Source organism: Conger conger, chromosome 7, assembly GCF_963514075.1.
Source record: "Conger conger chromosome 7, fConCon1.1, whole genome shotgun sequence".
Classification (NCBI taxonomy): domain Eukaryota; kingdom Metazoa; phylum Chordata; class Actinopteri; order Anguilliformes; family Congridae; genus Conger; species Conger conger.
In genome coordinates this window covers 52,805,065-52,832,516 of record NC_083766.1, presented here as the reverse complement: position 1 = coordinate 52,832,516, position 27,452 = coordinate 52,805,065, and the positions used below count along the sequence as shown (strand labels likewise).

General features: G+C 43.9%; 1 protein-coding gene across 3 annotated transcripts; it reads left to right on the top strand.

Annotated features, from left to right (window-relative positions):
• The first annotated feature begins 720 nt into the window (after window positions 1–720).
• On the top strand, window positions 721–26,803 carry st14b (ST14 transmembrane serine protease matriptase b). 3 transcript variants are annotated; one of them, XM_061250015.1, is made up of 19 exons: window positions 721–1,185; window positions 8,485–8,650; window positions 9,122–9,252; window positions 11,646–11,716; window positions 11,932–12,119; window positions 12,714–12,746; window positions 13,428–13,662; window positions 14,018–14,157; window positions 14,553–14,650; window positions 15,484–15,593; window positions 15,798–15,931; window positions 16,690–16,794; window positions 18,364–18,471; window positions 19,567–19,683; window positions 20,109–20,231; window positions 22,329–22,509; window positions 22,935–23,206; window positions 23,702–23,838; window positions 24,183–26,803. In XM_061250015.1, the coding sequence occupies exons 1-19, from the start codon at window positions 1,141–1,143 to the stop codon at window positions 24,342–24,344; spliced, it is 2,556 nt and encodes an 851-aa protein (XP_061105999.1). In that variant the 5' UTR covers window positions 721–1,140; the 3' UTR covers window positions 24,345–26,803. The 3 variants fall into 3 exon arrangements, with proteins under 3 accessions (XP_061105999.1, XP_061105998.1, XP_061106000.1); XM_061250014.1 differs by having other exon boundaries at window positions 14,550–14,650; XM_061250016.1 differs by lacking the exon at window positions 18,364–18,471 and having other exon boundaries at window positions 14,550–14,650.
• Window positions 26,804–27,452: the final 649 nt, after the last annotated feature.

The following is a 27,452-nucleotide window of genomic DNA, read 5'->3' as shown; positions in this document are numbered from 1 at the left end:
ATACAGGGAACATCTCTTCTGTGTACTATGGGGACTCTGAGGGAGGAATTTCTGTGAAAGAAGGCCTTTTTATTTTAATCCATATATAATATTTTCACATTTTTATATATACATACAAATGCACATTGTCACTGAATGAACAACCCATTATTTGGCTCGGTTTGACTGACCGCCAACCCGGCTCAGGAAGGAGGTAGCTTTATCCCAGAACTGTGTATTAGATACTACTCTGTAGTGCACTCAGCCAGCAGCCAGCAGCCAACTGCTCTGCATCTGCAAGACACACAGGACATCGGTGCAGTAGGCCTACCATTGCTGAGTAAGCAAAGATGCTTCCACCAACATGACTTGTTTTGGTTAATCATTAATGTTACGATGAAAGGCTGCGCTCACACTCGAGGAGATTTGATAACAGCATATTCAAAAATAAATTCGGCCTCAATTTCTCACGATTTGTGTTTATACAGAGTAGCAGATGCACACGCTTCATAATGTAAATTACATTATAGCACATTGTTCAGCCTAATTTACAGTATGACTACACACGATTTACAGTAGGCTACGTAAGGTTTTCATATATTAAAATGATCGATGATGTAATGATCGATTAGAATTATATTACAATTGAGTTGGTGTCATATCACGCCTCAACATAAAAACCCCACGCCCCCCCCGATCTTTCTCTCCTCCCACAGTTTCACCTGCACAGGGGGAGTTACAGGTTTGTGCTGCTGACGATGGAGACACGCCTGCAGTAACCCGAAAACGTCCGGAAGACTTTCCTACGTCCGTATCAGACGGCGTAGCTTTCCTTATTATGGCACAAACATTGAATCCTTTTGGAGGAATAACAATGTCATTTTTTACTCATGCATACATTTTGTAAGTGAGTATTTAACTGTTTTCTGTTTGTTGACGTTTTTTTTTTTTTTTGTTGTTTTTTTGGTGAACCTGCGACTTACCTGCTGTCGACAACAAACAGCCGTTTAGAACAGACAATAGGGCTATATCCAATCTCAATTTTCCAAGAAGATAGTAGCCTAAATCTGCGAAAAGAAGCCTAACCCAAGGGCTTGGAAACGAGGAAAGAAATCTGAGAAAGTTACATTTTCTATTGTCCGTTTCTGAAAGTTGTCTGACATGGATCCACTTGATGCTGGAACGCGATACAGCCCAAGAGCTCCGGTAAGAATGTCATTTTTTCGGTTTCGAGTTATATAAACCTGGACGTCACCTTGCTCATTTGTGTGTCTTAAAATGTCATCATCATCTGTTCATAAGCAATGTTAATTTTTGTTAATTGAATTATTCATATGTGCATTCCAAACTATATCGTTTTCACTCAGGTTGACTTCTATTTCTAGTAGGCTAATTGAGGCCTTGACATAATTTGTTATCAGATTGTACTTGTTCATGGGAATCGGGTTCTTAACCTCCCTCCTCCCTCAAACCTTGTTGGAGAGTGTGAAGGATATAAAACCAGAATGAACAACTTTTGGATATTTTTTATACATTCATTTAATCTTTGGTTTCAAAGACACACATCCCATAGGCATCTCATGATCAAGAACCGAGTAACTGATTTTAGGAAGTAAGCCTCTCTAACTTGTCATCCAGAGGTTAAAATAAATACTCAATTAAATAAACATTCTCTATGAAAACAGAATTGCCATAAACCTTGCTTGTTTGAATGAATACTTGCATATGCAAAATGTATTAGAATCCGGTTTGAAACGTAAGGGCTGAAAAGGTCTTCAGCTTTGTTATGAATCATAGGCTTGCCTGTTGTTTGGTGTTGAATATTTTTTAGCATTCGTGTTAATACTGGATTTGGTGGTCGCAAGATTCTCCTCTCTGGGTGACATCCCCAATGTTACACAAAAGATTGGAGTCTAGACCTCATAAAAGATTAACACCTGTTGCCCCTCACAACAAAGAAATGTCACCGTCTTCTCAGATTTCACATCGACCTTTCAAGATGCCCAGCTTGGCTGCAAGTGTCTGCACACTGTTTTTGTACCTTGATGCTGATGTAACAGAAATCATAATCACAGATATCCCATGCTGTGGAGCCAAAGTGCTTTCCTGTTAGCCTGTTCTTGTCATAGTAATTTCAGATGGTGAAAAAAAAGGTTTATATTTACATAAGAGTGGTGTGTCATGGGAAGGGGAAGGGGGAGAGGGCACAGGACTACGACGGCGACAAGAACTCATTATTGCATTCATATATTCATACCGCTAAGCAAGCATCAATGAAACTGCAATGTTCTTTGCTCTGACTTTATCTTGTAAACCTTTCCTTACCTCAGAGGTGGGCAATGAGTGGCACATCTGTTTCTCATTTTCATGCCAACTTCTGGCCTTAATTACTTAATTAACCATAACATTTATGCCATCTGACATTTCAGCTACATTTCTGATAAGCGCATGAATGACAACCAATGTTTTTGTGTCCCTATATGTTGCATTTTACTATGATCTATCATACGAGTGAACAGGTGTTGGTTCTTGGTGGTACAAGCTGATTTATCCAGGGTAATTACTGGAAGCAAAAACCTGAATACACACTGGCCCTCCAGGATCGGAATTGCCAACCCCTGCTTTTAAGATGGGTCTCTCCCATTCGCAGACCTGGGTAATGGTTTCATCTGTAGACAACCTGAAGGTTTCCCTCGTTGAACGAGAGTCTGTTACAGATGCAGACAAGGTGTGTCTGTTGACTTGCAACCGCAGGAAGCTGGCACTCATACCTGTTAGGCTACACGCAAGATTTCAGCTGTGAGATTCTCTGGAAGTCTGTTGCTACCTTTGTGACAACTTTCAGTTTGATCAGAGACTTTTTTGGTCCGATCCGCCCAACCATCCTTCGCTTAGACGCATTCCTCCAAATCCGCCCATTACCTCCCCGTTGCAGCCGACAGGTGACAAAAAGGAAGTAGACTTCTTCATCCCGTTCTTCGACTCTGGCATCGAAACAAGAGCCATTGTGCTTTTATCTCAACTGTTTTCGCTGCGGCTCGCACTTGCTATGCGATGCGTGAAGAGACAGTAGGATTAAGTGCCACCCAGGCTTGATAATATCAGATACTGTACTGACAGATACTGCTTGAGGGGTTGTTTGACCTCAAACAGTGAGAGAAATAAGAGTGTGCACACTTTCCTGCATTTCAGAGGTTGTTTCATGAGAGGGGCCTTGTCAATGAAAGTGGGAAGATGAAAAATACTTGAGGCTAGAAATTGGTCAAGAAAAGACCCCGACAGTATGTTTTTGATCCCACCATGTTAAGGAATGTGGAATTGAACGACTAAGCGATAGACATGCACAGTCAGACCACTCAGAAAAAAAGAGTCGTTTTTTTAAAAAAGGAACCCTTTTTAGTTATTTATGGAACCCTCTACCATAGGTGGGAAGTGTGAAAGCCATCAAAGAACCATTTTTCCTGACAGAATCCTTCAACTAGATAGGGTTCCTCTATGGAATCACAGGGCTCCCTCTGGAACCATTGCTTTCTGTGAGTGTAGTCAATGGTTGGTGTGGGCTGACCATGTTCTCTGAGAAGGAGGAGGAGGCGGCAAGCAAACTAGCATAACAGCCCAGCGTGTTGCTCTCTCCGCACACAGAAGAACAATGTGGAACCACGGGTTTCGGGCCCACGCAGTCAGGTTAACCATAACCAGGTCGGGTTCCCCCCCTACTAATCCCGCTAGCCTACTGAGAGGCTGAAAGGCGACCCAGGAAGATGATGACACTCTGTTGTTGTTTTTTGAGGCAACAATTGTGTTCGTATGATTTGCCGATATTCATTTCTAACAGCGTGAATTAAAATAATCATAAAAAAGTGGAGAGTGCGCAGTTGATAGTTTTTAAAGCTTTTAAAGAAACTGACTCATAAAGAAAGTAGACCTGCTTTTCCTAAGGTGTCAACCTGTAAATGAAACTGTGCAGTGTGACTCAAACAGTCACGCTGCACTTGAACTCTACACCAGAATTATGATAAAATGGTTGTATAAATAGCATGATATAAGCATTGTACCTGTCATAAACAGTGTGTCAATGCACTCTCAGAAATAAAGTAGCAGTGGAGGTACATTTTTGCTCTTCAAGGATCAAATCTTCCAAATGTATCCTGAATGTACATGCAAAAAAGGTACACATTAATTAATTTGTACCTTTTTAGGCACTTTTCCTCCCTTTATTTCTGAGATTGTACTGTCTCTACATAAACATACAATTTAATATTTTTATATTTAAGATTTTCTGATGACTGGTTATGGGTGACTGGCTTTTATATACATACTGTAGCTGAAGTACAGAGTTGTCCAAGATTAATGTTGCCTGGAATTTCATACACTTTAAACACATCTGCCAAATATATGGCATTTTCATATACACAGCACCTTTCATGACTCACCAAAAGACTAATGAAAGGATGCTAGTAGTATCTTGGCACGATGTGTGTCACTGCATTTTGTCCTTCCGGTTTTCATTTACGTTGAGTTACATTTTGACATTTAGCGGATGTTCTTATCCACGGGATGGGAATTGAATCAGATTTTATGTACACTCAGTGAGCACTTTATTAGGTATTTATTAAATGTATTAAGTATTCTGCTGCTGTAGCCTATCCACTTAAAGGTTTGACACGTTGTGTGTTCAGAGATGCTGTTTTCCATACCACTGTTGGGATGGCCCTTTTCCTCTGGCCTGAACGTGTTTCCACCTGCAGAACTGCTGCTCACTGGATGTTTTTTATTTCTCGCACCATTCTCTGCAAACTCTAGACTGTTGTGCGTGAAAATCCCAGGAAATCAGCCGTTTCTGAGATACTCAAGCCAGCCAGGCAGCACCATTCTGCTGCCTTGCCATCCCGTATTTCCCCTCAAGCCTCCAAGAGCTGAGTGGCACTCCGGGAATTTCGCCGAACCGGTATTCCTTTCAGCGGTTTGATAGCAGTGAGTCACGCGGTCGTGCGTAAACAAGTGGATGAAACGGTTTCTCTTCCTCTCTCCTAAAGGAATGCCGTGCCAGGCAGGGCACAACCTGACGGAGAGTAACATACCTTTAAAAACAGGGGCAGGGCCTGCAGAAACTCAAACGATCAAAACTATGAGGAGGGTGTGGTCTGTTAGTTAAAGGAAAGCCAATGCTGTGCCATAACTTGCAGAAAAAATATCCTGTACTTCTTTACTGCAGGTTATGTAAGTAGCAACATCTGTAACTCAGTACTGAGTGGTGCAGGGACGGAATTGCATATCTGTGGTTGGTTACAAGCTTAATTAATGTTTTGTACATCATTAATTCATGTTAATAACTATGATAGTTTGTTCCTATTCATGACAATGGAGATACATTTTTGTTCTTCAAGGATATAATTTCCCAAATGTACCCTGAAAGTACAGTAATGTTCTCTAGGTACAAATGAGTAAGTTTTCCAAGCAAAAATGGTTTATATTACTTTATATTGCTGACAATTTTGACGATTTTATGGTAAATGGTTGACATTTATAATAGCGCCTTTATCCAAAGCGCTGTACAATTGATGCTTCTCATTCATTCACCCTTTCCCACACCAACGGCGATTGGCTGCCATGCAAGGCACCAACCAGCTCGTCAGGAGTTAGGTGTCTTGCTCACCTTGACACACCCAGGGCGGAATCGAACCGGCAACCCTCCGACTGCCAGATGACCGCTCTTACCTCCTGAGCCAATGTCACTCCTATTAAGGCCAATTATGCACTTATAGTGTGAATTCCTAACTGTGTGACACTTTATACTTTAATAGAACCCTGTCTTCACGTTCTGCCCTGAAAGAAAAGTTCTGTGTAAGATCTCAGGGTTAAGAGGTTTCCGTGATTTGTGTTCAGTTATTCAGAAAGGGATTGTAATATTTGCCCTCTGTAAGTCGAGCCATGATTCCCAGGCATTCAATCAAAAGCCAGCTGGATCGCTCAAGAAAACTTGGATTTTATATTTGCCTGATAGACTGAGCAGCCTGATTAGAATACACTAAAAGGCCTGCTTGTGTTGTGCTAGCAGAAACCACTGGCAGTCATTCAACTCTCATAGTCTTTCCTTTACTTTGCTGTCTGCTCCCTGTCCTTTGTCTGTCAGTGTATGACATTTATCGGTAACACTTTCTTTGAAGGGTCCTACATAAGAGCTATATGTCTCCTTCATAAGCACTTCATAGCACATTCATAAGCACTACATAAGCATTCGTAAGTGCTTATGTCTATAACCGCATATAGGCATATGGTGTGTTATGTCAACGTTGATGCAGCAAATGACATCATTATGACATACCCATTTCACTTGATATGTCATGGTAATGTTACTTGCAGCATCAATGCTGACATAACACAGCATTAGCCTATTGATATTAGCCTGTTGTTATAAGCACTAATAAATGATTATGTGCTATGTAGTGCTTATGAAAGAGTTGTATAGCTGTTACGTAGGACCCTTCAAAGTGTTTCCCATTTATCTAATACATGTCATCTCTCTACCAAGATTGGTTGGGTTGACCTGGCAGAATGTGAACTGTGCTCAGTCTATAAAATGAAATTCTATTCTAGTGGAATCCATGAACTGTCTTCAGACTGTGTACCACGACTTACAGATGTGTCTTGAACTCAATAATCAAGGCAATCAGTTCAATGAACACAAGTAGTGTTCACAGTTCTATTTTATTCTGAAAATAGTTTGCTCTGTACAGCCACATTAAGTATTTTGTGAGCTATTTTAAAACAATTTCTTGTTTCGTTCCTGCAGGAAGATGCACATTGTGAATCACTGTTTGACAAGCTGTTTTTAAATACAGACTGCATGTACAATTCTCCATTTTGACTTAACTAGAGCATATGCCGATTTGTTAATATTGCCAATATGTTCTGTGAATCAGTCAATTTCCAGTTGACTGGGAGCCAGATATTTCTTTACAGACAGAAATACAGTTACTGGCTAAATAACAATATTGATAAGAGTATGGGCATGTTTTGAAGGTCCATTTTTACCGGTTTTTCCTTGTTACCTCAGTTACTATATGAAGACATGCATAGATACCTGAACAACATCTTCCACCAACTGTCACACCATGCCTGCTAATCGTTATATATCATATATCTGAAATATGTTTCTTTTTGCCATGTTTTTTTACAAGACAAATTTGCTAATGAACGACAAATTACAAAAGAACAAATAAATAATAGCAATGCAAAATACCCATATTTGATAGTATAATTTCTCTTGGGGATGCGTTAATGCAGTAAATACATTGGCTTAATGCACACATTACATTAATAATATATTAATGTCTTTAAACCATTGTATTTCTGACACATAGTTTTCCGTCTCTATAACTAAATCGACTTCTGGCGGCACAAAGCTTGGGTGGTACAAGAGCCAAATTAATAATTAGTTTTCCCTTGTTTTGACTTCTTTCATGAATATCCTGATCAAGCATTTCTCTGTGGAGTGGAATTTCTGCTTGGTTTTCTTTATTTTACATTGCAGTACACATTGCATTTTCTGCTCATGTTATCTTCCATTCTGGGGGTACAGGCAAACTGCTGTAGACACAATGTCTGTACGTTCAACCTTTTAACATATCCTATATTCTTTCAGTGTTTTCATTTCAATGCTATGGTAATATATATAGTAGTCCATAAGGATAAAATTGATATTCAAAAAATACTTTGCATTATTGACAGTTTTTCAGGGATCTTCAGTAGTGTTTTCAGGTTTGCCTGGCACTGAAAGAGTTAAAGTAACTCAAATTCATATTTGACCCGTATTTCACGACTTTGGAATTATAGGGTCTCATCTGTGTTCGGGGTAGTTTTGAGATATTGAGCTCCAAAGCTTTCACATCCTAACACAGCAAAACTGCATCAAAATGACCGACACCTAAATGTACTCTGAATGTACTTTTCAATCTCAAAATCCCATCAAATTGCCCTATTAACAATATAATGTATGTCAATATAATATATCTATGACTAACTCAGTTTTGTCACAAATGTCAGTTAGAACCTTATAATTCTCGATTTGTCTGAATACAGGGCGGCCTGTAGCGTAGTGGTAAGTGGTACAGTAACCTGTAGGTTGGTGGTTCGATCCCTGGTGTAGCCACAATAAGATCCACACAGCTGTTGGGCCCTTGAGCAAGGCCCTTAATCCTGAATTGCTCCAGGGGAGGATTGTCTCCAGCTTAGTCTAATTAACTGTACTGCCAAATGCCATTAATGTAATGTAATGTATAGCATATGAAAGGTATTTATATGTAATACCCATCTACATGCACCCACGCCTGTAACCTGCACCCTAAACCCTAACCTGCACCCTAAGCCCTAAACTCCACCCTAAACCCTAACCTCCACCCTAAACCCAAACCTCCACCCTCAACCCTAACCTCCACCCTAAGCCCTAACCTCCACCCTAAACCCTAACCTGCACTCTAAACCCTAACCTCCACTTTCCCCCAGGCTGACAGCGACCTTGGAGAACATTTCTTGCCCGCCTCTGACTCCAAAAAGCTGGAGAAGCACAGGAAACCGACTAAGAAGGAAGGCATCGGCATCGGTGTTGGCCTGTTGGTCATGGCTGTGGCCTTGGCTCTCATTACGGGACTGCTGGTCTGGCACTTCCACTGTGAGTGTAACCCTTCTCTGCCTCCTGCCGTCTCATGTCCCTGTCTCCATTTCTGTCTCTCTCTCTCTCCTCTCTCAGCATCCTTTCCTCATTCCCTCTACCCCTTCCTCTCTTTCTCCCTCCCTCCCACTCTCCCTTCCCTTGCTCACTCTCTCCCTCCTCTTCTCATTCCCTCTCTCTCCTACTCAGGAGTGTGGCATGGAGTTCTGGGCACTGTGCAAATGTAGACTCTGTGCCCCCCCCCCCCCCCCCCCACTGTGACACCTCTGCTCCTAAACCCTGCCCGCCCCCCTCTCTCTCCCTCTCTCTATCCCATTCTCTCATCCTTGCTCTCTTGGAAGGTGTACTCCCACCCCCACTGGTCCCTTGAGTGTGACAATACAGACCAGGTAGGTTGAGTTTCCCCTAAGAGGTCCACCACGGTGACCCGTGTTTGACCCCTGCCCTCTGTACCCCCTTGTGAACTTGCAGTACGCAGGGCCGAGAAAATCAAGAAGAAGTACAACGGTTCCCTGAAGATCACAAACGTAACATACCTAGATGACTACGAGGACCCCAACACCTCAGCCTTCCAGGAACTTGCTGATAAGGTGGTGCTACAGGTAAGATGGGAGTTTCTTATAAATGCTGCTTGATTAAAGTAACTATCTAAGGCAGTGCTCACTCCTGGGACTGGAAAGCCACAGGGTGTGCTGGCTTTTGTTGTTACTCACCACTTAATTGATCAATGAAAGCAGTCAATTACCCAGGTAACTCACCTCACCTGGTTTCTTGGGTCTGAATTGGTTGCTGATATTAACCCGGAAACAAAAACCTGCATACCCTGCAGCTCTCCAGGGCGAGAAGTGACGACCACTGATCTAAAGGCTTGCAAATACTGTACATATAGAAGCAGCCAGTAAGATGCAATTGAGGAGTTGGAGAACTGTTGCCATCATTTGTGTTGAAATCTTTTTGATTTGCTTTGATTAACAAACCAGTTAAGTTCTTAAGTTCCTTAATGGTGTATGTGCCCTACTGTGGATTAGCGACCTGTCCAGGGTGTATTCCTTCCTCTCCCCAGTGCATGCTGGGATATGCTCCACCACTTGCTGTGACCCTGACCAGGAATAAGCGGGTTGGATAGAGGATGAATGGATAGAGGGATTGCTTATCATTTGTTCATTGAATGAAGCAGTCTACAGTTGCATGGGTCAGAGTAAATTGTTCTAACCAAAAACAGGACTAAATGTGATTTATAGAAGAATAATCAGGTAATGGAAATGTAACACACATAAATACAATATTTAGAAATGAATCCTTACAGCTGGCAAACTTATATAAAAGTATATAACTTATAGCATCAACACAAAAACTGGATTTAAACTGAAATAATATATAATTTTTAAAACCCAGAAAGTGAACTATTCCTTTTTGCCCATAGGGGTGACGCTGTTGAATTAGGCAGATGCAAGTCAAGAAGGTGCAAGCTTTCTGACACTGACAAGCTTGTTAATCATGAAAAACCGGTTCAGGGCAATGGTTGCTTTCTATTTCTTTCCAACTTAGTAGCCAGCTCTATAGTTAATGTAGAAATAAACTGTGTAAGACAGGGTCAGTTATTTTCGATATTCTGTCAGTATAATCATAGCTATGATCAGGGAGGAGCAGTAATTCATTTTTGTGATGTTTTTGTGAAATATGTATTTGCATGTGTGTTTTGTAATGGAGCTGCGGTTGCCTGCCTCTTTTTTTGTACCACTGGGACCCTGCAAAGCAACTTATACCACCACCTTTTTCATTGTAGTTTATAGCATTTTCTAACAAGATGCATTTCCCAACTGTGGCCACAATGCTAGCTACTGCTAACAAATTAATTTACCCAAAAACACATTTTTAGTAGCAGTGAGCTCCCTCCTTGCTGCTTTCCCAGAGTTTTACAAAATAAAGAGTGTGTCTAAAGCAGGGGTATCAAACTGAATTCCCAGGGGGCCACAGAGTCTGCAGGTAAAAACCAGCAGACACTGCGGCCCTCCAGGACTGGAGTTAAACCAGCAGACACTGTGGCCCTCCAGGACTGGAGTTAAACCTGCGGACACTGCGGCCCTCCAGGCCTGGAGTTAAACCTGCAGACACTGCGACCCTCCAGGACTGGACTTAAACCTGCAGACACTGCGGCCCACCAGGACTGGAGTTAAACCAGCAGACACTGCGGCCCTCCAGGACTGGAGTTAAACCTGCAGACACTGCGGCCCTCCAGGACTGGAGTTAAACCTGCAGACACTGCGGCCCTCCAGGACTGGAGTTAAACCAGCAGACACTGTGGCCCTCCAGGACTGGAGTTAAACCAGCAGACACTGTGGCCCTCCAGGACTGGAGTTAAACCTGCAGACACTGCAGCCCTCCAGGACTGGAGTTAAACCAGCAGACACTGTGGCCCTCCAGGACTGGAGTTAAATCTGCAGACACTGCGGCCCTCCAGGACTGGAGTTAAACCTGCAGACACTGCAGCCCTCCAGGACTGGAGTTAAACCAGCAGACACTGTGGCCCTCCAGGACTGGAGTTAAATCTGCAGACACTGCGGCCCTCCAGGACTGGAGTTAAACCTGCAGACACTGCGGCCCTCCAGGACTGGAGTTAAATCTGCAGACACTGCGGCCCTCCAGGACTGGAGTTAAACCTGCAGACACTGCGGCCCTCCAGGACTGGAGTTAAACCTGCAGACACTGCGGCCCTCCAGGACTGGAGTTAAACCTGCAGACACTGCGGCCCTCCAGGACTGGAGTTGGCCTAAACGTATGGCCTGAAGAGTCATGAGTGTGTTTTCCATCACATCAACCCCTCTAGTGGAGTGGAGGAGTGACTAATGCTATGGCATTTTCATTTACATTTTAATTATTACACACTTCAGCGCTATGTTAATCTCACAAAGGAACGGTAACATTTATCTCATTAGATTATTTCTTACATATTGATGTGAAATAGTGTATTCTGCGATGCTCCTTTGTCTTTCAGCTGAAGAGCTTCTACTCGAAAAATCCACGGGTGTCTAAATACTACATGGGCTCCTCTGTGCTTGCCTTCAGGTATTTGTTTTTATTATCAGCACCTGGTGCAGAATGATGTTGACGTTCCAATTGTAAAACCTTTCCATTACATTTGTTTACCCTCTATAATGCCCGAAAGCCCTAGAATATTCAAATATTGAGTTCTCTCTGGTGTTTATTCAACATGCTTAGCTGCTTTCTTCCTTCTCTCATCCCTTCTCTCACTGTCTATCTGTCTGTCTGTCCCATTCCAGTGACGACCTTGATGAAAATCAGGGGAACGTAGTAGCCTATTACCGGTCAGAGTTTGAAGTATCGCAGGGGCAGGAATCAGTTGTGGATGGTGACCTGACTATCAAGGAGGAACCAGAGCAGTCAAAGTCTAGGGCATTTGCGAGTCCAGAAGAAAACATTCTGAAGTTTGAGAATATGGTGTCCGGAGGTATGAAGCAGACCTTCTGCAAAAATGTTTTTTTTAATGTGTTTATGAATATTGCCTCTAACAGAGTGAGGCCAGCTATCTGTCACTGCTTTTCTGTTCAATTAGCCACAATATCATGGATACCCTAAAAAGCTATCCATAATTCAGGCTCTGAAACACTAGTAGTTCCATCAGAGATGGAAAATCCTGGTTCAGAAAGTAAAAGTCCTTCCCAGTATTTTGTTCCAATCACCAGGATTTGCTCATTAGCACAAATCATTTAGCCAGGAGGTAGAACTTATTACTGAAAGCAGCTGGCTGCTCTGGAAGAAACACATGGCAGGATTTTTACTTTCCGACCCCTGGTTTCTACCCAGATGCAATACAGTGCTAGCATTCAAAGACACAACACCATAACATATACAATGATATGTATTGTGTCCTATGCTAAGACTCATGGCTGTTCAGTATTATGCAGAGTTCTCATAACTTAATAACCATTTATAATTAAATGGTAATTTAAAATGGTTTAATTATGGTTTAAATTGTTTGATCTGTGCCTGTACAAGACAACCTAGTAATAAATACTAATCAGTAATGTTTATTCTGTTGTAGTGGAGGATTCGCGCTTGACCAAGACATTCGAAAGTGAGACCCATTTTACTTTTTTTGGTATTTAGCAGATGCTGTTTTGCAGAGTGACTAGCACAGCTTACCATGCAATATACCATACATTTATACAGCTGGATAGTTACGAAATCAGTTCAGTTTAAAGAGCAGCAATTCAGCTTAATACTAATAATTTATCATACAGTTGGATAGTTACTGAATCAATTCAGTATAAAACATCAACAATTCACCTTAATACTATATATTTATACAGCTGGATAGTTCATGAATCAGTTTGGTTTTAAACAGCACTGATTCAGTTTAATACTACACATTTATACAGCTGGATAGTTATTGAATCTATTCAGTTTAAGTGTAAACGAGCAGAGTCCCACCTGGGATCAAAACATGTAGTCTCTGAGCTCATTCCATAACCCAGTGTTTCCCAACTCCAGTCCTCGGGACCCACTTGCCAGAAGGTTTTTGTTGTAACCAGTAGCTCACACACCTGATTTAACTAATCAAGGGCATTTTTGTGGTTTGATTGGTTCAATCATTAAATCAGGTGTGTGAGTTACTGGTTACCGATGGTCCCAAGGACTGGAGTTGGGAAACACTGCCATAACCTTTACACAACCCACAGGATTCACATAAATAAGTAAAGCGTCAATATTGTTGCCTTGTCTGACGTAGAGTGGTGCCTTTCTTTTCCTGCCACAGACCCACAGAAACACTCCCACCATGCCCAGAGTGGCAAGAACATAACCCTAGAATCCCCCGGCTTCCCAGACTCCCCGTACCCCCCGAACACCTTCATTGAGTGGGAGCTGCGGGCCGACCATGGCTTCAGGGTCATGCTGAGCTTCCTCAAGTTCAGCCTGGAGGAAGACTGCCGGAAGGACTTCATCAAAGTATACAACTCCCTGGCTCCCATTGAGGAGAAGGCCTTGGCCGAGTGAGTGATGGCTTGCGGGGGTCTTGTGTGTTGGTGTACGTTAGCCTTGCCAAAAGTGAATCTGTCACAGAGCTTAGCAGCATTGACCCAGGTGTCCATTGTGAGGTTATGACAGAGAAGATATTCCATGGGCATCTGGTCTGGAAACCTAAGAGATGCACTGTCCCTTGATGAGAGTTGGGTTGTTGGTCATTGTGTTTCCGTACTGGTGAAAGTTGCTGTACTTATTTGCATTCTCACTGTATACATGAATGTTGTTGCTGACGACCTTGCTGATACGATATTCAGTACAAGAAACCCTTTCCCGAACAAGGGCTTCCTTGAGCTGATTGGTTTGCTTCTGCTGTGGCGACAGGAAGTGTGGCTCCTACTATCCCAACGAGCCGCTGACCTTCGTCTCCTCGAGGAATGTCATGCTGCTCAGGCTGCTCACCGACCAGGACAAGAACTTCCCAGGCTTCAGGGCCGTCTTCACCCAGATCCCCAAGGACTTAGGTAAGAACAGCCTAGCGGCAGCACCTCCAGTGTGCCTGACAATGCTGCTAATGCCCTCCTGATCATCTGTAGTCACAGCTCCCATCCCTGGCCCTACATGCAATTGTCCCGGTATGACTAGGTGTCCACATTGTCCAGACCCAATTGAGACATATACCTCATTGGTGCTAGCTCTCTCCTGTTGCCCTGTGTGGACTGTTGGGCTATACTGCTTCACAGTGAATAGTGCTGCTTCAGCTGAAGTGATCTTGTTGTGTATATGCTGATGGCACAGTGCTAATCCAAAACAACCAGCTATAAAACATTTTTAAAAGGGGAAACAATAATCAGACAGACTCCATATGTCTACAAATGGACCCATTAAGTGTTTGTTTATTATTATTATTATGCAGCAGCATGTGGTGGTGAACTCACAGGACTCAATGGTACCTTCCAAACTCCCAATTATCCTGGTTACTACCCCGCTTCTATTAAGTGCGTCTGGAACATCGAGGTGAGTGCATTTAGTGTTTTAGTCAATGGTACCGCTTGCTCCCTCCCTGGAGCTATTGTATCTAGTAAACTTCAGGTTTTTTCTTTTAGTTATAATGTCATCAATGATTTTGTCAATGTAGGCACTGCTCCATATTCTGCAGAATCACCACATACAGATACTCAATAAACTAACCAGATGGACTCCTAACTCCCTTTCATATTTACTATTTTCTTGAATAAAGGAGATTTCAGTGAGTAACAGGAGCCTCTGTCATTCAAGTTGTCCACTGAAACTATTGTTCTTGTAGGATTATATTGTGCTAGTCATGCACCTTATAGACTTTTCTGAGTATGCTTCACATTGGAATGTTTTGGTGAAGGGAACTTGCATGTTGAATGTTAAGACTACTAAGTTGAACATCTGGTTAGTCTGCTATTCCAGTGATGTATTATGGTACAAAACATCAATTGCATTTTCAGCAGATGTGTTCATTTAGAAATGCTGCAGCTTAAACCATAGTGATATCGAACAACCGAGCTGGTACACAGCTGGGGCTAAAGAAGGATCAGCTGGCAGTTTGAAGATATGTATTGCTCTGTGCCCTATATAATCAATTGCCAGCTAACAGAAAACATTCTCACAACATTGCAGCAATGTTGTACCAATGTCATAACATTGGCAAAACATTTCAGGAACATTGTGAGAACACTTTGTGCAAGCTAGTAACAGAGGACATGAGGGGCAGACGGTGTTTGAGTGGGAGGAGAGGGAAGATGATGTTGGAGATGGTGTTGGAGGTGGAGAAGATGGAGGTGAATGGTGGTGAAAGCTAACCTGCTGTTCTGTCACAGGTTCCAGTGGAGAAATATGTGAAGGTCGAGTTCAAGACATTCGACCTGTCTGAGCCAGGAGTGAGACGAAGAGAATGTTTGAAGGACTATGTGGAGCTCAACGATCAAAAGTCAGTTACAAAAGTTGCTGTTGTCCGAGCTCTGATGATTTTTGTGCTTTCCTGATTGGCAGTCAGGAAAGGGACTGTTGTGTTTTTTTGTTTAAGTAAGAATATGGTCATTTCCATTTCACGGTTGCAGCCATGTTTCTTCAAGCTGTTGTCATGTAAGACTGAAAACGCTTAGAAAACACTGAAACTCCCTTTGTGTTTCAGACTTTGTGGATCAAAGCTCAAGACCAAGGTGATATCCAGCAATTCCAACACCATGAGGGTCTCCTTCCGCTCTGACAAGTCATACGTGTATCAGGGCTTCCTGGCTGAGTTCTATGCCTTCGAGCCCTCCAACCGTAAGATCCCTTCACAAGAGCAGTCTTTGCAGCACCTTCTAAATGCAGCTTCCCATTCACTGTCTGCTGTCATTTTTGTGACACCTTTCTATGACGCGCCCGTTTCTATGATATATTCTCTCTGAAACACCCTTTGTGACGCACCCTATTCTCTCAAAGCTCTCTTTACAACCTGATCCAGTAGACCCTTTGTTGATCATGGAGACGTATAAGAACTGGAGACAGCTTCCGCTCACCGGTTTCATGGATTCCTATGGGAGCTGCTCAGTGGCACATGACACCTTTAACACCAGACTGTGCACACTGGGGACCTAAATGTGAATAAGAATGAAAGATAGGTTACTAGTTCAATGTAAAGACATTTTAGCATTTAAATTTACATATACTATGTCCAAAATAGTATAGTTTTGCCAGGGTAAATTCATAGTTTTGATGGACTTCAATGGAGAAATTATGTGGAATAAAGCTCCAGAACAAGGTGATATCCAGCGATATCAATGGAGAAATGAACTTTGTGGCACCAGAGGCGTAATAAACTGCAGTACTTCCCATTTGCATGCTTCTGGGGGAATGTTAATCTGTTTGTTATTCACACACTCTGTGGCACACCCTTTCTATTCCTGACCCTCTTTGCAACACAACCCTCTGTGTAAGACACACCTTATCTGTGACACCCCTCTGTAAGACACATCACTTTGTAAGACATGCCCTCTCCATGACACCACACTGTATGACATGTCCCTCTGAATCTTCCACAGCCTGTCCGGGAACGTTCAAGTGTTTCAACAACAAGTGCATCAGCCCCCTCCTCGAGTGCGATGGGTGGGATGACTGCGAAGACAACAGCGATGAGAAGCACTGCAGTATGTACACACACACACACACACACACAGCTACATACATACACACACACACACACACAGCCACATACATACACATACCCACCCCAGCATGCACACACACACCCACATACAAACACACACACCCACCCACATACATACACATTCCCACCCCAGCATGCACACACACACACACCCACATACAAACACACACACCCACATACATACACGCACACACACCCACATACATACACATACCCACACAAGCATGCACACACACACACACACACATACACACACAGCCACATACATACACGCGTGCACATACACACACATACCCATCCCAGCATGCACACACACACCCACATACATACACACACCGACACAAGCATGCACACACACAGCATCCACAGAAACATGCACACACACACACACATACCCACACAAGCGTGCACATGCACACACACACAAGCATGCATCCACACAAACATGCACACACGCCTACACACAAACACACACATGCACGCACACACACACCCGCGCACATACACACCCCCAAATACATACACATACCCACACAAGCACACACACATACCCACATACATACACACGCACACACACACACATCAACATCCACATACATACGCATACCCACACAAGCATGCACACATACTCACACATACATATACGCACACTCACATAGACGCATGCATGTGGACAAATACATACACAGATACACACACACATGTACGCATACAAACACACACTTGATTTTTTTTATTGAACCTTTATGAAATCAGGAATATCCCATTGAGATCAAAATATAATTTGCAAGGGGTTAAAAGCAGTCATCAAGTCATGAATTACTGTTTAGTCATGTATTATTTTTCAAAATCAGCAATTGAAATTAATTTGTCATGTTTAATATACTGTTCCAACTGTAAGGTGCAAAATATCTGAAGCATGTAAATAAGCCAAACCAGACAATTTATGAAAGTCAGTGGTGGGTTAAGCACTTAGCACCTGTCATGAAGTGTAAACTATAAGCAATGCATGTAAAGTTGTCGAAGAAGCATATATACTTTGTCTCCGTAGTCCAAAAAAAGCTATGATGAGTCAGATTTATTGCCAAAATATGTATAAGCCTAACTTTGTTGTCAGTTTCTTCATTCATTTATCTATTTGCAATTTACCCTTTCAAAATACTCTTTCAATGGACTTGCCATCAAAAGTGTGATTTTTCAATTCATCCAGAGAGTGGGAATTAGACCTTGAAAACACGAGAAATTTGGATCCAACAGTGCAGGTTGAATATGATTAAAAACATTCAGAAGTAATTGAAAGCCCTGGGCATGGGTGGGGGCACACCAATAGAAAATTGTGTCATCAGTATATAAGTGAATAGTACATCTTGATTTGATTAAAACATGCAGAGGATTATTTAGATACATAGTAAATAATACCGGACCCAGGTTTGACCCTTGAGGGACACCATTTGTTACTTCCCGGAAATGTGTTTATCAGGTCTCTAGCCTGTTTCCAGGTGCAAGGTTGTTGTGATGCCGTGTGACCAGAGGTTGTGTTTCTGTCTAGCTTGTAGCGATTCTCAGATCACTTGTAAGAACTCTCTGTGCAAGCCAAAGATGTGGCAGTGCGATGGTGTTGACGACTGCGGAGACAATACAGACGAAGAGAACTGTGGTAAGACACTTAACAGTGTGGAAGTCTCACAGTCTCGTCATCCAGCTTTAAATGTCACCAAAGGAAGAGGCCGCTATACCAAACTGTAGCATGGCTCCAATGCATGGCCAGCTCTAGCTGTTGTGGCACCCTTGGTGAGCTTGCGTACCGATGTGGGATGCGATTGTGTGGGGCAGGAGGTGATGGCGGATGCTGGGAGATATGGTATGCATTTGGGTCAGAGGCTTGGATACAACAGCATGGATACAATGCACAGTCTCGGCAGAAGATCACTTCAACCAGTCAGATGTGGGTGCAATGAGTATTCTAATTACAAGAACTCTTTAGATACCAGTAAAATAGTGCATGTCCAGGTCTAGCTTTTGTGGCACCCTTGGCGAGCTTGCGTACTGATGTGGGATGTGAGTGGGGTCAAGGGGTGATGGCGGATGCTGGGAGATATGGTGTGCATTTGGGTTGGAGGCTTGGCAGGGATACAATGCTCTTTTTTCTTTATTTCTTTTCCCGCGCTTGACACCCCTCCAGATGGACAGCACCCGAGGAAAACGAGCACTTATATCTGCCTGAGTCTTCAGTCCTTTCTATTTTGTGACTCAGTTGCTGCAAAATCTTCGATTCAGTTTGACATTTAGATTTATGTATGTAGTACAACATGGCTTAATTGTGTATTTCTATTTAAGTGTGCACTATACTACAGGAGTACTTTACTGTGGTGTATTATGAAATATGCAGAGATGTAGCTTAATTGCACATGGATATTTCATCCTTTGATAAAAGTAAGTCAAGTCAGTAAGCCAGTAAGCCAGTGAAAGTGGTGTAATTGGTCCAACTGGCTTGCACATGACATTTTAAGAATTGAGTATCATGCCTGCTGAAAAAAAAACTGCTCAGGCCATCGATTTAGCATGTACATCCAACTGGTGTGAATAATGTCATTAGAATAAACTAAATAATTTCATTAAAACATAGATTTAATTTTACTATTAAATCTAGGATAAGAGCTTGTTTGAATGATCCAAACACACAGATGAGGCTGTTATGTAAAGCGTATAATAAATTATTAAGTCCTTGGTTTCCCTCCCTTTCCATGGACAGGACAATGTAAGGAAGAGGAGTTCACCTGCCTGAACAACCACTGCGTCTCCAACAGGAAGATGTGCAATGGGAAGGATGATTGTGGGGATGGTTCAGATGAACTGGATTGTGGAGGAGGTAAGCATCGCCTCTTTGTAGCTGGGCCACTCCACCCACACACCCACCCCACCCAGTCTCTGAGGGCCACAGTATCTACAGGCTTTCTCCTCAGCCAGGTGACTAGTCTGCCTGTTCATCCAATCGTAGTCTCAACTGATGATAGTTTCAACCAATCATTCTACCTGTTCATCCAATCATAGTCTCGACTGAAGATAATTTCAACCAATCATACTCTCAAACAGATGTGGGTAAAATGGGTATTCTATTTACATGAACTCTTTATTAGATACCAATAAGAAATGAAAACACTTAATAATAACATTTCAGTTTTAGTGAGACGTTGCAAAACAAAAAGTACAAGGATATGAAAGAAGCCTTTTGAATATGAATATTTGTGAATATCTGTGTGACTGACGGCCAGCCCCGGTCTCGGTTTCGTCCAGTTTCGATCGTGCCCTGCACGTCGCTCACACACAGATGCAAGAACGACAAGTGCATCAACAAGCAGAACCCGGAGTGTGACGGCACGGAGGACTGTGAGGACGGCTCCGACGAGGACAACTGTGGTGAGCCCAAACACAGAGAGGGACCCAACACCCCCCCCAAACACAGAGAGGGGCCAAACACCCCCCCCCCAAACACAGAGAGGGGCCCAACACCCCCCCCCAAACACAGAGAGGGGCCAAACACCCCCCCCAAACACAGAGAGGGGCCCAACACACCCCCCCAAACACAGAGAGGGGCCAAACACCCCACCAAACACAGAGAGGGGCCCAATACACCCCCCCAAACACAGAGAGGGGCCCAACACACCCCCCCAAACACAGAGAGGGGCCCAACACACCCCCCCAAAAACAGAGTGGGGCCCAACACACCCCACCAAACACAGAGAGGGGCCCAACACACCCCCCCAAACACAGAGAGGGGCCAAACACCCCCCCCAAACACAGAGAGGGGCCCAATACACCCCCCCAAACACAGAGAGGGGCCCAACACACCCCCCCAAACACAGAGAGGGGCCCAACACACCCCCCCAAACACAGAGAGGGGGCCAACACACACCCCCAAACACAGAGAGGGGCCCAACACACACACACACACCCCAAACACAGAGAGGGGCCAAACACACACCCCCAAACACAGAGAGGGGCCAAACACACCCCCCCAAACACAGAGAGGGGCCAAACACACCCCCAAACACAGAGAGGGGCCAAACACACACCCCCAAACACAGAGAGGGGCCAAACACACACCCCCAAACACAGAGAGGGGCCAAACACACCCCCAAACACAGAGAGGGGCCCAACACACACACCCCCCCAACACAGAGAGGGGCCAAACACACCCCCAAACACAGAGAGGGGCCAAACACACACCCTCAACACAGAGAGGGGCCAAACACAGAGAGGGGCCCAACACACCCCCCCAAACACAGAGAGGGGCCCAACACACCCCCAAACACAGAGAGGGGCCAAACACACACCCCCAAACACAGAGAGGGGCCCAACACACACCCCCAAACACAGAGAGGGGCCCAGCATGCACCCCCAAACACAGAGAGGGGCCAAACACACCCCCGAACACAGAGAGGGGCCCAACACACACACCCCCAACACAGAGAGGGGCCCAACACACACACCCCCAACACAGAGAGGGGCCAAAACACACCCCAAACACAGAGAGGGGCCAAACACACACCCCCAAAAACAGAGAGGGGCCAAACACAGAGAGGGGCCCAACACACCCCCGAACACAGAGAGGGGCCAAACACAGAGAGGGGCCCAACATGCACCCCCAAACACAGAGAGGGGCCAAACACACCCCCGAACACAGAGAGGGGCCCAACATGCACCCCCAACACAGAGAGGGGCCCAACACACACACCCCCAACACAGAGAGGGGCCAAAGCACACCCCAAACACAGAGAGGGGCCAAACACACACCCCCAAAAACAGAGAGGGGCCAAACATGCACCCCCAAACACAGAGAGGGGCCAAACACACCCCCGAACACAGAGAGGGGCCCAACACACACACCCCCAACACAGAGAGGGGCCCAACACACACACCCCCAACACAGAGAGGGGCCCAACACACACACCCCCAACACAGAGAGGGGCCAAAACACACCCCAAACACAGAGAGGGGCCAAACACACACCCCCAAAAACAGAGAGGGGCCAAACACAGAGAGGGGCCCAACACACTGAAACACAGAGAGGGGCCAGAATTCACCTCCAAACACCCAGACTGTTCCAACTGCACCCCAAACACAGAGAGGGGCAAAAACACACCCTCAAACACCCAGATTGTGTGCACTGCACCCCAAACATGGAGACTGTCCCAAATGCACCCCAAAATACAGGGAGAGGGAGACGGGCCAATGCCAAGCCTTGGTTTCACCACACCCGAACATTCCCAATCCTGATACGCATTTAATTAGGAGGTTAAAGTTTGAGGCCAACTACCAACGGCTAAGAAAGAAAGTGTTTAAACTGAAGTGCCAATAAATATGAACTCGCGTGTTTAGTGTGAGCCTGTGCCTTATTTATTGTTTTGTGCCTGCGTTTAAATTTTAGGTTTAAGGTGTTTACGTGTTACGTTTATGCCTGTGTGCATTGTGCATTTAACATGTTGCCTGTGTCTTTTTCAATCTGCCATACAGCGTGTGGCAAGAAGCCTTACAAGAGCTCACGAATTGTGGGGGGCACGGACACCCGGGAGGGGGAGTGGCCTTGGCAGGTCAGCCTCCATGTGGAGCCGAAGGGTCACGTGTGCGGCGCGTCCGTCATCAGCAACCGCTGGCTCGTCACCGCCGCCCACTGTGTGCAGGACCGCGATATACGGTAATCTGCCCTGCCTGCATCTTCCCCAACTACACCCCTGTCACATGACAAGCTTCTGAGCTACCTGCACCCCTGTCACATGACAAGCCTCAGCTCTGTCCCACCCACACTCCTGTCACATGACAAGCTTCTGAGCTACCTGCACCCCTGTCACATGACAAGCCTCAGCTCTGTCCCACCCACACTCCTGTCACATGACAAGCCTCCCCTCTGTCCCACCCGCACCTCTATCATGATAAATCTCCTGCCTTATAATAACCACTGCATCAGTTTCAGTATCAAACAGTTCATTCCACTTGGTTGATGCTGAATTCACACTTAGTAGTATGAATTAAAATGACCAATTACTCTTGCGTCTGTGTGCATATGTGTGTGTGTGTGTTTGTGTTTACATTGCATGTGTGTGTGTCTGTGTGTGTGTACAGATATTCTTCCCCGGATGTCTGGGACGTGTACCTGGGACTGCACATTCAGCAGGTGATCGGTACAGGTACAGTGAAGAGGAAACTCAAGCAGATCATTCCGCACCCTAAATATAACAAGGAAACTTTCGACAACGACATCGCTCTGATGGAGCTGGAGTCCGCCGTTCCCCTCAACAACAACATCTGGCCCATCTGCCTGCCCACCGCCTCGTACAAGTTCCCCATCGGGAGCAGTGTGTGGATCACAGGCTGGGGCGCAACCCGAGAGGCCGGTCAGTATGCGCAGACGTGTGTGTGTGTGTGTGTGTGTGTGCGCGCGAGTGTTCGTACGTGTGCTGGTTATGTTTCTGTGTGTCTGCGTGTGAGGCCTGTTCATTTCCGAACTTTGAATGTGAGGCTCTGTGTGTGTCGACTGTATGTATGATGTAAAATCACTCTGTGTGATGACTGTGTGTGATGACTGTGTGTGTGGTGAATGTGTGTATGATGGATTATGGCTGTATGAGGACTGTGTATGGTGGCTGTATTTGATGGATGATGACTGTATGATGACGGTGTGTATGATGACTGTATGATGACTATGTGTGTGGTGAATGTGTGTAAGGTGACTGTGTATGATGGATGATGACTGTATGATGACTGTGTGTATGATGACTGTGTATTATGGATGATGACTGTATGATCACTGTGTGTATGATGACTGTGTGTGATGTATGATGACTGTGTGTGTATTGTGTGTTTGATGACCCTGTGTTTTCCTCTGTCAGGCTTCCTTGCGCATGTGCTCCAGAAGGCCGAGGTTCGCATCATTAACAGCACGGTGTGTGGAAAGCTCATGAGCGACCCCATCACCCCACAGATGCTGTGCGCAGGCGTGCTCAGCGGGGGGGTGGATGCCTGCCAGGTAACCGCCCGACCGAACTGGGGTCAGAGGTCAGAGATCATTTCAGAAGGACAGAGAACGTCCCTATTTTCCTCATTTTATCTTCAGCTGAATGGCCTTACTGCTCAAACTCGCATGCAAACACACACACACACACACACAAACCATCTACAGGCACACGCATACACATTTAAAAAAATTATGTCATGGATTTTCTGTTTTAGACTGTGTCTTTCTCTCTTCCACACACACACATTCACACACTCTCTCACACACACACATTCTCTCTCCCTCACACACTCACACACACACACACTCTTTCTCTCACACACACACACTGACACACTCTCTCTCTCTGTCACCAGGGAGACTCAGGGGGCCCCCTGTCTTACCTGGCCAACAATACGCGCTACTACCTGGCGGGCGTGGTGAGCTGGGGGGATGGGTGTGCCCACCGGAACAAGGCCGGGGTCTACACGCGCGTCACCAGATTCCGCCGCTGGATCAAGGAGCTGACGGGGGTGTAGGAGCAGGAGGTGGGGGAGCAGACAACGGATCGGGTGGAACCGCCCAGGGACAAAGGAACCAGTTTCGGGAGAAAGCACCGTGCCTGGAGGGGAAGGAGCCTGGCATTCACACGGTCTGGGACACACCCGTTCTCAGCACGTTCGTGTGTACAGAGAGCTGCTCTGGTTACCTGCGTGTGAGTGCGAGGCAACACGACCTCACTTTTTTTGCTTCTATTTTTTTGCCTGGTTTATATTTCCTTGTCTTCTTTTTTATCTTTTTTTTTTTGATACAGTGGGACAGGAAATGTATGTCTTTGATTCCATGGGCTCAGTCCAATCACTTATTTTTGACCTCCAATCTCCTAGTTTTTTTTTTTTATGACCCAGAAATTGTCCGCCATTTTAAAGGAAACTTGAGCAAGAAAACATGAGCACATCCTTTGCGCAATTCTTTTCGGCATGCATGACATATAAATAGTCGACCTGTGGATCCACTTCTCCCCATCTGCCACGTGTATGCCACATCTGTAAATGACGTGGCTTCGAACTGACGATTGAAGGAGCAAGGACTTTCCATTTACCTATGGGTGGAGCTCGGAGCAAGGAAAAGAACAAGGAAAGGAATAAGGAGGTGAAAAATAAGTGATTGGAAAGAGCCCCATGGTTGCAGCATGAATGCAAGGATCCTTGCACCAAAACACAGGTACTCAATTTTACTTGATGTGGGGATGCTGAGATTTGAAATCCAGCCTTTCAGCCAGAAAAGTATCTGTAATGACCTGTAAAGGACCTCATGTCCCATCAGTCCTTGGGCCAAAAAAAAAAGTATGGTCTGTGGTATTCTTCAGTGACAATCCTAGCTAACTTACTTTGTGCATTATTCTTTTTACAATCAATAATGTATTTTTTTACCATTTATTTAGTTCTATATTTTTATTGTTCTTGATTTTTCTGTGCTCTAGTACTAGATTAATAGCTATGACCGTAAATATATTTTTGTGTTATTCTAAGCACTTGGCTGGGATTGATATGTGGATTATTGAATTAATACCTTTTAAAAAGAATGGGATCTCTTTGCCTTTGGACCAGCTACAGTATGATTACTTTGTATTGTAATGTGTTACATTTTTAGTTTTATAATTAAATTAGCATATTTGAAAAATAGTGTTGTACCACTGAAACCCATTTTCTTGAGTGTGAATAGATTATTTCCCATGCACCAGCACACTATGGGTAAGGAAGTGATTAAACAATGCAATCCCTTGTAAAGCATATGTGAATAAAGGGACAGGTTATTGAATGTAATGGGTGCTGAGGCATTAAACTCAGGCAACTGTAACTTATTTTATATTGAGTGATAAAAATGTGTGTGTCGTATTTTGTAAAACTTTTAATAGGTATTATGGTGCAAAATAATATTAATATTTTAAATGCTTAATCTAATTAGGCCATTAGAAATAGTTATGAAACACAATCAACACGATTTGAGACGTATATACATATATAGTCTTTTTATTGCTCTCATTGCTTTTGTTTATGAATTGCCAAGACAATCTGTTACTGATAATGAGAGAATGGTTAACCCAGAAGACTTTCACTTCAAAAGAACTTGTGCTTTTATGTAGCTTCATGGATTCACCTATGTTTCTGTTTGAACTCACATGAAGATTGTGCCGGTTATGTCGACTTTGTCTCTATTTTGACTCTTGTCACTTAAAACCATACCACATGATTCTTGTTTCACTATACATTACTATAAATCACTGCCCTCTTGTGTCAAACAATGTTATATCATTGGAAAGTTCCCCTGCCCTTGGTTTTAGGTTATCTTTATGTTGGTAATTTTGTATTGTGGGTTACTCAGTGGCTCAAAAATTCCATGGACACACATTTATGTATATATTTTGGTGTTTTGTATTTTCTTCTCAGTGAAATGTATAAATTGTGTGTATATCTGCATTCAATATTACACTGCTGTGAGTAGTCTATGTTACGGGTAAGAAAAAGGGCTGTTGCATAATCATTTTGTAACCAAAATTGTAATATTCTCAATTCTGATGTGTGACTATATTGTAATCACCTTTGTTTTCCACTTGTTGGTCAGCTGTGACAATATTGTGCGTGTGTGTGTGTGTGTGTGTGTGTGTGTGTGTGTGTGTGTGTGTCGCAATCCTTTGTGAAACTCCTGCAAATTACAAATTGAATTTGCGTGTGCACATTAGAGAGAGAATGTGTGTGTGTGTTTGTTTGCCTAATTTACTGTGGTAGTGGTAGTGTGTGAGTGTGCATGTGTGTATGTGAGTGTGTGTGTGTGTTTGTGTGTATGCGAGTGTGTGTTCTCCCTCTCAGTGAGAGCGGGTTTGGCATTCCCACAATGTGCCTTATTTCAGAGGGATCTGCAGGTGGGCCTCGCCCGGTGTCCTGTGTGACCCTCTGTCACTCTTGTGTTTGGATGCTGAATAAAGACATTTCTCGGAGCCTTCTCATGTCTCACTTCTTTCACTGTTGTGTGTTCCCTGCAGTCTTTTTTCTTCATGTTTATGACAGTTATTTTCTGTATCCCATCTCATTTTGTGCTGAGGATGTATGTAAAGCTGAAAAATACTGATCTCTCAAAACCACAGGTTGCAAAAGCATCATATGTTCTATTGAGAACTTGGTCAATCTTAGCTAGTCATACCTCATTTTGTAGCTCTCAATCTTTACTTTGGTATCATGTGATAAAATAAAAATGCTAATTTTGCTGTTCGGCCATGGGTGAATATTCTTACCCCAAAACAAATCTTACTGATGAACATTTAGAACATTTTTAGGGCTCCTTTTTCCCTAAACAACAAAATATGCTCCTTAGCTATTGAATAAGAGCTAGATATCTCTTTCAGTAAAACTACAAATTCCCACTTTTCATTGTCCCACTGGCCATTCACAAACCAGTGAGCTACAACTATTGCTTCTTTAAATTACAGTTATTTAGTTGACACTTTTATTCAAAGTGACTTACAGTTGATTTGACTAGGCAGGGGCCAATCCCCCCTGAGCTATGTGGGAATAAAGGCCTTGCTCAAGGGTACTGGAGTTTGAACCAGCAGACTTCTGGGTCCCAGTCAAGCAATTTAACCGCTTGGC

Coding starts and splice junctions, on each gene's coding strand:
- st14b (XM_061250014.1), top strand. CDS start 1,141: ATGGATCCACTTGATGCTGGAACGCGATACAGCCCAAGAGCTCCG. Junction 8,651..9,121: donor GCTGGTCTGGCACTTCCACT/GTGAGTGTAACC, acceptor GTGAACTTGCAG/TACGCAGGGCCGAGAAAATC. Junction 18,472..19,566: donor TACAGACGAAGAGAACTGTG/GTAAGACACTTA, acceptor TTCCATGGACAG/GACAATGTAAGGAAGAGGAG.